The 14,806-nt window shown below is 42.4% G+C and overlaps 1 protein-coding gene across 1 annotated transcript; it reads left to right on the top strand.

Moving 5' to 3' along the window:
- The first annotated feature begins 511 nt into the window (after positions 1–511).
- Positions 512–1,890, top strand: HOXD1 (homeobox D1). Its single transcript, XM_004375480.1, has 2 exons — positions 512–1,203; positions 1,556–1,890. Exons 1-2 carry the CDS (start codon positions 552–554, stop codon positions 1,888–1,890), a joined length of 987 nt encoding a protein of 328 aa, XP_004375537.1. The 5' UTR covers positions 512–551.
- The last annotated feature ends 12,916 nt before the right edge of the window (positions 1,891–14,806 follow it).

The following is a 14,806-nucleotide window of genomic DNA, read 5'->3' as shown; positions in this document are numbered from 1 at the left end:
CCCTGGAGTAGGTCTAGGAGCAAATCCTCACGGGCCAAACTCCACGCTCCCTTTTAACCCCTTCCACACTGCGGCGCCCACAATCCGCAGTCTAGGGACTAGCCAGTCACGATTCAGAAGAACAAGCTCGTGCTCCCTCCGTCCCCTCGCCCTCACCGAGAGGCCAGTTGTTCAGCCTCCTCCCCCAACTTCACTCAATACCTGTATAAGGAACAGGCGTCGTGCGCTCTCGCCTCGGGCCTCCCCACTCATTTCCTGGGTCGGGCCAGCTCTACCCCGGGCTAGGGGGCACTGGGAGGCCGCCCCACGGTCGCTTTGGCAAAACTGGCTGCGGGGCAGGCGCGTGGAGTCGCGCGCCGATCTGGACCGGGGCCGTGCGGGGAAGGCGCCCATTGGCAGGCCGGCGCCACGTGGCCGCCCCCGCCGCTATATTAGACCACTATTTACTTCCAGCTCGCTCGCCATGGCTCGGCGACGGCAGCACCGGTAGGGGAGGAAGGCGGTGCGCACCCCGGCCCTTGCCTGTGTGCTCCGAAGGGTGGGCCGGAACGATGAGCTCCTACCTGGAGTACGTCTCGTGCGGCGGCGGGGGCGGCGGCGACGTGCTCAGCTTCGCGCCCAAGTTCTGCCGCGCCGACGCCCAGCCTGTGGCCCTGCAGCCCGCCTTCCCCCTGGGCGGGGGCGAGGGCTCCCTCGTTAGCTGCCTGCCCCTGACCGCGGCCGGGGCCCGACCCGCGCCTTCACCCCCGGCCGCGCCCCCGCAACCGCCTGCGCCGCCCCCGGCCGCGCCCCCGTATGCGCCGTGCACCCTGGAGGGCGCCTACGAGCCCAGCAGTGCACCTGCCGCGGCGGCGGGGTGCGCCGACTATGGCTTCCTGGGGCCTGGGCCCGCTTATGACTTCCCGTGCGCGCTCGGGCGGCCGGCCGACGACGGCGGGCCGCGCGTCCCCTACGCTACCTCAGCCGTCTTCTCCGGCGGCGGCTCCTTCCTCCTCAGCGGCCAGGTGGATTACGCGGCCTTCGGCGAGCCCGGCCCTTTCCCGGCGTGTCTCAAAGAGCCAGCCGACGGCCACCCCGGCTCCTTCCACAGGGCGTCCCCGGCTCCCGGCGCCTATCCCAAGTCCGCCTCTCCGGCCTCCGGCATCTCCGCCGCCTTCAGCACGTTCGAGTGGATGAAAGTGAAGAGGAACGCCCCTAAGAAAAGTAAGTACTTGGGCCTTGGACGGAGGCATCTGAGGTTGGGGAAAGAGCCTCCTCCGCGAAATTGCACTGGGAGCGCCTTGCATCGGTCCCTCTTGCCAAAGGTTTGGGTTTTATGGAGGAAACGCGTTGCGAGGCATTAGTAAAGCAGGCGAATTCCTTGGAGCGTGCTGGGCCCTGAGAAAATTGCAGGAAGGATCTCTCCGTGGAGAGTTTCCCCTGGCACAACCGTAAAAGTTAATAGGAACCCCGGCGGGCTGCACTGGGACTTTGATTTTAAGTCTAGCCCCACTGCCCGCCAGCGTTCTGTCTGCCCGTCCTTTCGCCTTGCTGACGCCCTGTCTTTACGTTGCAGGCAAACTCGCCGAGTACGGAGCCGCCAGCCCCTCCAGCGCGATCCGCACGAATTTCAGCACTAAACAACTGACAGAACTGGAGAAAGAATTTCATTTCAATAAGTACTTAACTCGAGCCCGACGCATCGAGATAGCCAACTCCTTGCAGCTGAATGACACCCAAGTCAAAATCTGGTTTCAGAACCGCAGAATGAAACAGAAGAAAAGGGAACGAGAAGGGCTTCTGGCCACTGCCACCCCTCTGGCCTCCCTCCAACTTCCTCTCTCAGGAACGAGCCCCACCAAGTCAGGCAAGAACCCGGAAAGCCCTTCTCAGGCCCGGGAGCCTTCCTGAGGTCCAGTCTTGAGGCTGATGGACCTCAGCCTGGGGAAGTGGAGGCCACCCCCTCCGGTCTCTAAACTTACAGCTCAGTTTGGTTTGACAGTGGGCTGGACGGAAATTAATGTGGGATTTCGCGTGGGCAAAGAAGTATTTTACTTTGGCTTCTGAGTTCCAGTCTGTGTGTGTACAGATATTAATTTGATGTCTCTTAAGCCACTTGCTTGCGCATTGTTTGTGTTTTATCAGGTAAAAAGCGCCCAGCTGCCAGCCCAGCCCTGCTGCTAATTTGCCTAAGTTAGTCATATGCAATTCTGTGGGTGAAGAGTGGCACAGCATTGGTCACTGAACTCTGTCAACCTCCCGATATGCTCAGAAGAGCACCTGTCCAAAGCTTTTCTGTTTTTTGAAGGATAAGGCTACTTGTGTTCAGCTTGTTGAGGTGACCAAGCTGGTTAGGAACTCCTTGATGTAGCTAAGCTGCTTCAATGCTGATCTTCACGATTGCACTCCTTTTTTTTCCCTTTAAAGAGCAGTTTCTACCTCTCCGCGTGCCTGAGTGGACATACAATCGCTGTTTAGTTAGTAGCTGAACCAATTCACAGGGTGGGTAAAGACTAGAACCTGAGCTACACCTTGACCTCAGTTACCCAAACTTGAATGTAAATATATACAGTATGTATATTTTTAAAAAAGATTCGCTTGCAACAAACTTACTATGTGACATTTAATATCATAGCATGTAAAGGGTTTGAAGTTGTTGGTTTTTTGTTTTTTCTTTTGTAATAAAAATTATGGAACCTGCTACTCTTTGCTTGTCCTTATACTCCTTTCAACTTGGTTTTCTTCCTTAAAGCTGATTCAGTTTCCCCTATCTGGAATGTCTTGATTCTGTTCTGGAAATTTATTTATGCTGATAATTTTTAAAAATGACACTTCTTACAGGCAGGCTGTCTATACAAACAGCAAGTTAGGGACGATTACCTGAGCACTTTAAGGGAGAAAAAAAATACACTTTGCCAAATATCCAAATAACTAAGGAAGTACTTTCCTTACTTTAAGTGCTCTAGTGTTATGGTAGGTATGCAGACTTCGCATTAACTCAAGGGTTAGGTGCCCTCTGTGGGAACGTTGTAAAGCCAAGGAGATACTGCAGGGAGATCTTCTTGTTCTTTTGTCTCCTGTCCTCACAAAAGAAAGAGGAAAGGTGACCTGAAGACTTTGTTACTTGGTTAATGGTCTCTGAGAAAGGCAGCTGCACATCAAAAAGTTCACAATCACCGAATTCCCATTTTCAAAGTCAAGAATTACAAAGGAGGCTGGGAGAGCCCAGCAGTCAGAGCTCTGCACTTCCTGTTACCTGGACTGAGCGTCTGGCTGAGAGAAAGCGTTGAGGGTGCCTTTTTGTTTTAAAAAATATTTTCAAATTAATTCCTTTGGAAGAGGTGTAAGCACAGAACTTGAAAGTTGGCAAAAGGGTATGTGGTAACTTCTAACCTTGTTTCCACTATCCTCCCCTGCCCCCCACCCCATTCCCATCGTTAGAGGCATCCATAGTAGACCAGGCTTTTGTGAAAACTTGCAGAAATATTTCAAAAAAAAAGTGCAATATTAGTACACAACCAAATGGATACTTGAGACAATTGTCCGGGCAGTACATTTTCATCTCCTTTTAGCCTTATCTCCTCTCTCCTTCCACCTAGGGGTTCAGGCACATCCTTAAATTCTCTGTATATTTCAACTGATAGGCTTAAAGGCCAATGTAATCCAGATAAGAACCTCAGCTCTACTTTTAGCTAGATTTTCAGATTTTAGTGTAGGGCTTCCAATCCAATAATTCAGAAGTGTAAACAATTGTGGAGAATTTATTTTCCTATAAAACAACAATGTGATTACATAGTTGTATTAAAAAATTTAAGTTACACTCAAATTCCTGTGCTTTGGACCTAGCATTTAATGGAATTGAGGAAATAAAATTATCTGCTCTAACAAATTCAGCTGATTAGGGGAAAATATATCACTTAAAAAGCAGGTCTGTCAATATTATTCTTATGTTTCACCATCTGCCCTCCAATAACTTAATGCTAATCGGATCTTGTTTGAAACAACAGCCCCCCTCCTGAGCTCTGTAGCTATTTGAAAGGACTTGTGATCTGCTCATTTACAGCCACTTCCGGGCTTTCCCTGCAGTGGTCTTTGACATAACAATGTTTCCTTTTTGATAAGCATTCAAATGTACACCTAAAGCTGGTTGAATGGACACAGGGAATCGGGTGGAAAGGAGGAGTTTACTGTCACAGTACGGGGAGAGCAATTAGAGTCACATAACAATGTATGTATACATTTTTGTATGGGAAAAAATTTAATAAATATCAAAAAAAACCACAAATGTACACCTAAACAAAAAAAATACCAACACGCTTGGTCATTTCCTTAATCTACCACCCCTTTCTCTGAGAAAATAAAGCTTGTCTCTTTGAAGCTAGTACTGGCACTTAACAGCCCTGATGGATGTCTTTCTTGATGAAGGTGGCTATTTTGACATACATATAATGCTGTTCTATGAATCAGGCCAATATTAGCTATTTTTTGACCAACCCCAGGGATCTTTAAAAGCTTTCTTAATGCAGATGGCTATACAGCTATATTCAGTATTAGGGAGAGTCCTGGCTGGAGATTGGGACGAAATAGGTGACCTCTGGAGGTCCCTTCCAGCAAAGGAAATGCTACAGAAACAATTCAATGGCTTCTCCCTCTTTTATTTTAGGCCTATCTTTGGAAGAGAGGGAGTTGGGTTCTAAGAAAGCAAATGTAGTCTCTAGGATTACAGAAAGACTGTTTATGTAGGAAAAGTGGATTTTAGACATTATCAAATACGTCTTGTCAGTGTAGGTACCTAGCCCATGGGGATCATTTACAGACATCCTCGTCTCCATTATTCAGAGCTTTGGGTTATTGTGAACCAGATCTTGCATGAAGTAATAGGATTACTATGCAAACTGTGAAACTGCTAAAACAATCCCATTTCTATATGACAAGATTTCAAACTCAATATGCTAATTACCCCCCTGGCAATCCATTACAAGAATGAATACCCAGTGGACGATTCTGGCTGTTGTACAATGAACTATCCAGTGTTCCTCTGTCTTCACATCATGTCCGTGCGTCTACTTTTCTGGATTCAGGATAGTTGGGAATGAAGATGAAGAAATAAGGCATTTAATAACAAAATTTCTCCAAGTTGAGTACTAACAAATGAAGGACTTGCTGATGTAAAAACCTAAAGCAATGTCACCTAGATTCTCAAAAGATAAATTGTGTATGATTTATTGTCTGAATCTTGTATGTGGTGAGGCCCAAGACTAGAAGAGGTTATGTCTGATTATCATGTCATCAGATAAAGGAGCAGGCTCAGGAGAGTTGCATAAGCTCTGAAGTTCTTAATTATTTTTTATGGCCAAAGAAATGTTCTATATTTGCCAAATATTGAATTTAAAAACCTCAGGATCTAATCAGGTTCAGAGAGATGTTTGGTCTGACCACAGACCTCTCAACAAGAAAAATGCCCATTGTTAAAAGTTTATTTGTGGTTTTAAAGTGAAACCATAGTGGACATATCTCACAAACAATGATAAATCTTCATCTAAATAGAAATCAAGATTTTCATAGTTTTGACCTCTAGTATATTTCCCAGGTATGTACATGCAACAATATACAAAATAGTTCTATTTCAACAGCTCATTTGTAACGGTTTAAGTTATACTTGTTATTCATCACAAATACAATTTCAATAGAAAATTTAACTAAATTCAATAACAGACCAAGAGGAAAGAAATCCTAAATATTGATATGAAAGGAAAGCCTATTACTTATATTGTCAAGGTTTAAACGCTATCCCTTCTACTTCTAATAACCTTATTGATATAATTTGGAAAGAAGAGCCAAAGGGGGGTCATTTGGACTTGTAATAGCCAAGAAAGCAGGTCACTCACACTTTTGAGGCCTTTCTAGAGTTGGCTAGACTTCATTTAGCAATCTCATTCTTACAGGTAAGTCTAGGTTCTGTATAGTCTGAAGCTTATACAATTTTGGGGGGACTTCTTTAAGCAGGGTGTGGGGTGGGGGAGGTGGACAACACCAACAAAATTATAAATACAAACTTGCTAGGGCACCTCCCAGGACCCGGAAGGACCCAAGTTAGTGAAACTTACATTTCCTTGACTCATGTTAAATCCATCTCTGCCCCTTCTTTGAAACTCTTGCTACATCCCCACTACCCAGTCACTACCTATAAGATGATAGCAATGATTGCTTTTCTCCAAGGACAACATCTTGGAGTCAGATTCACTGTTTGCTTCTCTTCAAATGCATCAAATAGCAGGAAACGGGGACAAGGGTAGTATGAGACTCTGTTCCACTCTGTAGCCATCTCCATCCCACTCTGCTCTTTTGGGCTACTTTTGGCTGAATTACTTCACTGCCTAGGAATGGGATATCTATCTCATCCAGCAAGTTTCTGCTGTATTTCCTTCTCAGTGCTACAAAGAAAGACATAGTTGGAGATGAGAAATCTACACTGTTAGGTTCTAAGCATTTCCAAGAAAGATGGAACCATTGAGGCTGAGTTAAACTAAAAAAAAAACCTCTTTGCTGTCGAGTCGATTCCAGCTCATAGCGACCCGATAGAACAGAGTAGAACTGCCTCATAGAGTTTCCAAGGAGTGGCTGGTGGATTTGAACTGCCAACCTTTTGGTTAGCAGCCGAGTTCTTGATCTTGGAAAAAAGAACAGCATTCTTACGGAAGGAGACCTGGACTCTAGGAGCAGTTATGTTTTCTGACTAACAGGGAAAATTATGTAACTTTCCTGGTTTCAATTTCTCCTGCTGTAGAACAAAGGGGGTTAGCCTGGATAATCATTACATTTTCTTTTATCACCATAATATTTCTCCAAAATTCTTTACTCTGCTGGTTATTACTGAGAAGTTTATTTAGCAATACTGTGGCTCAGTAAGGTTACCATCAACAAGAGGCTGTTATTGAAGTAATATTTGAGACCTTTAAAAATTACTCTATTTGGCCTTAGAACCTATTTGTGTGTGTGTGTGTGTGTGTGTGTGTGCGTGTGTAAACTTGATAATATTTCTTATTGGTCTTGACTTGAGAAACAAAAAAGTTAACATGATAATAGGCCCCCAAAAGTTACCACTTTCCTTTGAACAGATTAAATTGGGTCTAATAAAAGACTTTAAAAATAGATGTCTGCAGTTTAGGTTTGGATTCTCAATCTGCTTGTCTTTAATTCCATACCTTAAAATTGACAACCTTCACAATAATAATTTTGAATTATTTCTCTTCCTTTAAGATATGTGGGGTTCCAAAATGAATGCTCTGTTCTTTTAAAGAAAAGAGAGATGGATAATCAAATATCTCCTTCTTTCTTTTAGTCCTGCCTATTTTTCCTCCAAAATGTCTTGTACTTTTTTCTTCTTCATTGACTCAGGCTTTATCATCTCTCACTCAGCTACACAATGGATGCCTTACTGGTCTTCAATCCATCTGAAGCCCGGTCTTCATCATGTTATTCAGCTTTAAACTCTCAGTAGCTCCTGGTTGCCAGTGGGAGAAACTCAGATGTCTTTAGCCTGGAATTCAAGGTCTTCAATATCTGTATCTAACCATCTTTTTCCTGTTACTCTTACACCATTGCTTAATACAAAAACTTTAGTCCAGTTAGTGTGCTCTGTTCAATCTCTCCTCAAGGAAATTTATTCTTTTCTGCCTCTGGAACTTTTATCATACCATTATTCTTTCCTGGAACTAGCTCCTAACTTCTCTCAGCCTATCCAAAGTGTGAGGAGCCCTGGTGGGGCAGTGGTTAAGCGCTCAGCTGCTAACCAAACGGTTGGCAGTTGGAACCTACCAGGAGCTCTGTGGTAGAAAGATGTGGCTGTCTGCTTCCGTAAAGATTACAGCCTTGAAAACCCTATGGGGCAGTTCTACCCTGTCCTATAGTGTTGCTATGAGTTGCAATCGACTTGACTCCGAAGTGTATTCATCCTTTATGTCACAGCTCAAATTCTACCACCTCTGTGAAACCTTTTCGGACTGCTTAAATTTAGAGTAAACTCCTCTGGGCTTCTGCACCATTTATTTTTTGTGGTATTTGCTTGGCACTTAACAATTTCCTGCCGTATTATAGAATCTCTCCCTCATTAGTACTCTCTTCATGGGCATGTATTTTCTCTCTCATGAGTAACCAGTAACCAATTGTCATTGAGTTGATTCTAATTCATGGTGACCCATGTATGTCAGAGAAGAACTGTGCTCCACAGAGTTTTTAATGGCTGATTTTTCAGAAATAGATTAGGCTTTTCTTCCAAGGCAACTCTGGGTGGATTTGAACCTCCAACCTTTTGGTTAGCAGCTGAGTGTGTTAACCATTTGCACCACCCAGGGACTCTCCTCTCATGAAAGCCTTATATATAATATCAATCTTATACTATGGGTTGAATATCAAATATGGTTTTATTCAATCAAAGCTTATAGTGCTCCTCATTGAGTGCTTATTCTACCAGGTGAGGAATATGGTAAAGACTTATTCGTTAAGTATTTCTTATATTTCATCACAGTTCTTGACCACCCAATAAAATATAAATAGGAGGTGAAGGAGGGAGAACTATAGACTTCCCTCCTTGTTCTTCAAGTACATTCTTTAGATTTAATACATTGTAAACCAACAAAGAATGTGAATGTTGTCTAAAATGATCCCTTTTATTCTTTCAAAGTATAATTTATAATGCCTTTGGCTGTTGTTTGAGACTTTTCCATACTCACTAAATTACTTGCCATAGTCATTTGATACTCTATGGAAACAAAACTGTTGGAGAAGGATCTTTGAAACCAAACAAGGTCTAGTACTGTTTTTCAAGAGAAATCTGGAGATAAATGTAGCAGTTACAAGAATGCAATCTGGAGGCAGAAAGTTCCGGGTGCAAATTCTGGGACAGATAACTCAATGGTGTTAAACTCCACATCCCTGAAAAGTGGGACTCATAATGTTCCTACTTCATTGAGTTGTTTGTGAGGATAAAAGAGATAATACATACAGATTGCTTAGCATAATGTCTGATGCTTAATAAATATTCACTAATCTGGGTGGCACAAACAGTTTGGCCTAAGTTACTAACTGAAGGGTTGGCAATTTGAATCCACTCAGTGGTGCAATGGAAGAAAGGCCTGATGATCTGCTTCTGTGAAGATTACAGTCAAGAGATCCCTATGGAGCTACTCTATAACACATGGGGTCACCACGAGTCAGAGTCGACTAGATGGTAACTGCTTTGGTTTCTAGACAGGATGGGTTTTAAGAATTACAATAGGTGGCTAGGATGGAAAGACAGGGGTTGAGGTAAAGAAATGTTTACATATGTGACAGATATTTATTGAGCTCTCAGGTGCTAGGCACAGACTATTAAAAATTAGGATCGAAGAGATACTGAGAAGAGAACGAGAATTGTAGGGAGTCAGGCTGGGGAGTAAGCAAAGTTCAACAGTTATTGATAAAGTTAGCAAAATATTGGTGGTACATTATAAGAGAGGAAAGTAAAATGGCACTTGATAGAAAATTGATGAGAGAAATGGCTGAGCACTGTCTGAATTAAATTAGTGCTCAAGACCCGAGAAGAAGTCATGAAGAAATAAAGGATGAAAGGGGCATCAGACAAATCATTGATCCAGCTTACTGGATCATTCTGGGCAACACGGAAAACTTAAATCCATCACATTTCTGCTCATTCTTTTCCTCCAAAAGGATGTGTGAATTCACATAGATGGTATTTTGAGGGTCAGGTGTCATAAACTAAAATGCAGTGATGGTTTACTTGAATTTTCTATACTGTGGCATCTGCCCAGGGTTGAATTTACCATCCTTAAAGATAGAGAGGAAACCCTGGTGCTGTAGTGGTTAAGAGCTACAGCTGCTAACCAAAAAAGGTTGCAGTTTGAATCCACCAGGCACTCCTTGGAAACCCTATGGGGCAGTTCTACTCTGTCCTATAGGGCCACTATGGGCTGTAATTAACTTGACAGCAATGAGAATTTTTTTTTTTTTTTTTTTTAAGATAGAGAAGGAGCCCTGGCGGCTAGTGGTTAAGAGCTTCGCTGCTAACTGAAAGGTTGGTGGTTCGAAGTCACCAGCAGCTTAACAGGAGGAAGTTGTGACAGTCTGCTTCCATAAAGATTTACAGCCTTGGAAAACTTATGGGGCAGTTCTCTACTCTGTCCTACAGGTTTACTATGAGTCAGAATGCACTAGACGGCAATCGGATTAAAGATAGAGAGATTCAGGTTACTGTATTCTGTTGACATCAAAGTTAAAACAGGAACAGTCAACCACATTCATGACTTGATTGCTGCAGAAGTAAAAAAATTACTCCCTCTACCTAATCTGGTAGTGAGAATGTGAATTGTTTCAGCTGTGCATAAACCTGCAACTATTTCCACTGAGTTTATGAAAGCCTAACCTTAAATTGGAAAGAAAAAAAAAAAAAAGCTTGCTGCAAAAGGGACACTGTGAAGTTTAATTAGTGGTGAAAGGATTCTTCCACTACTCGTCTGTCCGTTTGTCGTACTGTGGTGGCTTGCATTTTGCTGTGATGCGGGAAGCTATGCCACCAGTTATTTAAATACCAAGCAGGGTCACCCGTGGTGGACCGGTTTCAGCAGAGCTTCTAGACTAAGACAGACTAGGAAGAAGGACCTAGTGATATACTTCCAAAAAAAATTGGTCAGTGAAAACTATGAATAGCAGCAGAACATTGTCTGGTATAGTGCAGGAAGATGAGCCCCTCAGGTTGGAAGGCACTCAAAATATGACTGGGGAAGAGATGCCTCCTCAAAGTAGAGTCGACTTGAATTGTGTGAATGGAATCAAGCTTTTGGGACCTTCATTTGTGATGTGGCGTGACTCAAAATGAGAAGAAACAGCTGCAAACATTCATTTGTAATGGGAAGGTGGAATGTATAAAGTATGAATCTAGGAAAATTGGAAATCATCAAAAATGAAATGGAATGCATAAAGATGATATCCTAGGCATTAGTGAGCTGAAATGGACTGATACTGGCCATTTTGAATTGGGCAATCTTATGGTCTACTATGTAGGGAATGACAAATTGAAGAGGAATGGCATTGCATTCATTGTCAAAAAGAACGTTTCAAGGTCTATCCTGAAGTACAATGCTGTCAGTGATAGGATAATATCCATATGCCTACAAGGAGGACTAGCTAATACAACTATTACTCAAATTTACGCACCAACCATTAATGACAAAGATGAGGAAATTGAAGATTTTTACCAACTTCTGCAATCTGAAATTGATCAAACATGCAGTCAAGCTGCATTGATAATTACTGCTGATTGGAATGCAGAAGTTGTAAACGAAGAAGAAGGATCTGTAGTTGGAAATTATGGCCTTGGTGACAGAAATAATGCCAGATATTGCACAATAGAATTTTGCAATATTAGTGACTTATTCATTACAAATATGTTTTTTCAACAACGTAAAGGGCAGCTATACATGTGGACCTCATGGATGGAAGACACAGGAATCAAATTGACTACATCAACGGAGAAGCTCAATATCATGAGTCAGAACATGGCCAGCGGCCAACAGCCAAACAGGCCATCAATTGCTCATATGCAAGTTTAAGCTGAAGCTGAAGAAAATTAAAACAAGTCCATGAGAGCCAAAGTATGATCTTGGGTTCATCTCACCTGAATTTAGAGACCATCTCAAGAACAGATTTGATGCGTTGAATACTAATGGCCAAAGACCAGACGAGTTGTGGGGTGACATCAGAGATATCATATGAAGAAAGCAGAAGAAAGAAAAGACCAAAATACATGTCAGAAGAGACTCTGAAACTTGCTCTTGAAAGTAGCGTAGCTGAAGTCAATGCAAGAAGTGATGAAGTAAAAGAGCTGAACAGAAAACTTCAAAGGGCAGCTTGAGAAGACAAAGTATTATAATGACGTATGCAAAGACCTGGAGTTAGAAAACTAAAAGGGAAGAATGCACTTGGAATTTCTCAAGCTGAAAGAACTGAAGAAAAAATTCAAGCCTCAAGTTGCAATATTGAAGGATTCTGTGGGCAAAATATTGAGTGATGCAGGAAACATCAAAGAAGATGGAAGGAATACACAGAGTCACTATACCAAAAAGAATTGGTTGATGTACAACCATTTCAGGAGGTAGCATATGATCAAGAACTGATGGTATTGATGGAAGAAATCCAAGCTCCAGGAATTGGTAGAATACCAATTGAGATGTTTCAACAAACAGATGCAATGCTGGAAGTACTCACTTGTCTGTGCCAAGAAATTTGGAAGACAGCTACCTGGCCAACTGACTGAAAGAGATGCATATTTGTGCCCATTCTAAAGAAAGGTGATCCAACAGAATGTGAAAATTATCGAACAATATCATTAATATCATCAAACCAAAAAACCATACCCATTGCCATCGAGTCAATTCAGACTTATAGCAACCCTATAGGACAGAGTAGAACTGCCCCATAGGGTTTCCAAGGAGCAGCTGGTGGATATGAACTGCTGACCTTTTGGTTAGCAGCCATAGCACTTAACCACTGTGCCACTAAGGCCCCATTAATATCACACACAAGTAAAATTTTGCTGAAGATCATTCAAAAACAGTTGCAGCATTACACTGACAGGGAATTGCCAGAAATTCAAGCGAATTTGGAAGAAGACGTGGAATGAGGGATATCACTACTAACGTCAGATGGATTTTGGCTTAAAGCAGAGAACAATAGAAAGATGTTTACCTATGTTGTATTGACTATGCAAAGATATTACACTGTGTGGATCATAACAAATTATGGATAACATTGTGAAGAATGGGAATTGCAGAACACTTAATTGTGCTCATTAGGAACCTGTACATAGACCAAGAAGCAGTCGTTCGAACAGAACAAGGGGATACTGAATGGTTTAAAATCAGAAAAGGTGTGCATCAAGGTTGTACTCTTTCACCATACTTATTCAATCTGTATGATGAGCAAATAACCCGAGAAGCTGGACTATATGAAGAAGAACATGGCATCAGAATTGGAGGAAGACCCATTAACAACCGGTGATATGCAGATAACATTTCTTGCTGAAAGTGAAGAGGAGTTGAAACCCTTACTGATGAAGATCAAAGACTACAGCTTCAGTATGGATTACACCGCAACATAAAGAAAACAAAACTCCTCACAACTGGACCAATAAGCAACGTCATGATAAACAGAGAAAAGATTGAAGTTGTCAAGGATTTCACTTTACTTGGATCCCCAATCAACACCCATGGAAGCAGCAGTCAAGAAATGCTGCACACAGCATGTTGAGACTTGTCAGCAACATGTTGAGACTTGTCACAACTTGTTTTTCCTAGACCTATTGTCCCGTTACTGATTGGCTTGTTTACCTGAAGTCCATCCTCCCTTGCCTGAAAATTATTGTTATTCACCCAAAGCGCATTGTTCTGTGATTTGCTTCACTACTTGCTGTATTGACTATAAATAAACTCCTGGGACTGAAGCCGGGGTTGACTCCTCTGAGTGACCCTCCTTGGCCCCACTTCTCTGTAAGAGTTGTGCAGTTGGTTACCGTCGCCGTCGCCGTTCCGACAAAGAAATCAAACAGTGTATTGCATTGGGCAAATCTGTTGTAAAAGTGTTAAAAGCAAAGATACTATTTTGAGGACTAAGGTGCACCTGATCCCAGCCATGGTGTTTTCAATCACCTCATATGCATGAAAAAGCTGAATAATAATAAGGAAGACTGAAGAAGAATTGATACACTTGAATTACCGTGTTGGTGAAGAATATTGAATATACCACGGACTGCCAGAAGAATTAACAAATCTGTCTTGGAAGAAGTACAGCCAGAATGCTCCTTGGAAGGGAGGCTGATGAGATTTAGTTTCATGTACTTTGGACATGTTACCTGGAGGGACCAGTCCCTGGAGAAGGACATCATGCTTGGTAAAGTCAGCAAAAAAGAGGAAGAGCCTCAATGAGACAGATTGACACAGTGGCTGCAACAATGGACTGAAGCATTGAAATGACTGTGTGGATGGCACAGGACCGGGCAGTGTTTCATTTTGTTGTACATAGGGTCACTATGAGTCGGAACTGACACCACAGCACCTAACAACAACAACAACAATGGACCAAACCAAACCCATTGCCTTTGAGTCGATTTCAACTTATAGCAACACTATATGATGGAGTAGCACTGCCCCATACGGTTTTCAAGGCTGTAATCTTTAGGGGTGCTGACTGCCTTATTATCTTTCTCCCAAGGAGTGGCCTGTGGTTTCCTACTGCTGACTTTTCAGGCAGCAGCTGAGTGCTTAACCACTGCGCTACCAGGGCTAAAGGATGGTCCTATGTAAATAGAGAGTATTTTATTTTTCCTAATTGCCTAAGACTTAATTGTTAAAATATTGTCAGTATTCAATTGCTTTTACGAGCTATTACTCTATCATATATCTATGTTTACACCTCCTTTTACATTTGAAACTTGAGCTACATTTCAAATATATGAAGTGTGTTGGCTTCACTGTAGGGGGCAAGAAGAGAAATTACTAGTTTATGAAATAATTGTGGAAAAGATTGATTCAAGGTAAATAGACAAAACGAGCTCTAAAGGACGAATTAAAACTATAATACTTCTCATTCAGGCACATAGCATACTATTTGTCTCTAAAAATCTTAAATTGACTTTAAGAGCAATTTAAACTTCTTTGGATTAACCTGCCAAGAAGCACAAATTATTCTTCTGTTTTGACTACACATAAAAGCACACATGCAACCAGAATAATCTATTTTTCTAACAGCATATGGTTCCTTTGCAAATGTCAAAAAC

This window comes from Trichechus manatus, unplaced genomic scaffold, assembly GCF_000243295.1.
Source record: "Trichechus manatus latirostris isolate Lorelei unplaced genomic scaffold, TriManLat1.0 scaffold00037, whole genome shotgun sequence".
NCBI classification, from domain to species: Eukaryota; Metazoa; Chordata; class Mammalia; order Sirenia; family Trichechidae; genus Trichechus; species Trichechus manatus.
The sequence above is the reverse complement of the archived record's forward strand: the minus strand, read 5'-3'. Positions and strand labels throughout refer to the sequence as shown.

Bases quoted from the DNA above. Each gene is read 5' to 3' on its own strand.
- HOXD1 (XM_004375480.1), top strand. From the start codon at position 552: ATGAGCTCCTACCTGGAGTACGTCTCGTGCGGCGGCGGGGGCGGCGGC. The intron at 1,204-1,555 runs GTAAGTACTTGG...TTTACGTTGCAG, and splicing joins GAGGAACGCCCCTAAGAAAA to GCAAACTCGCCGAGTACGGA.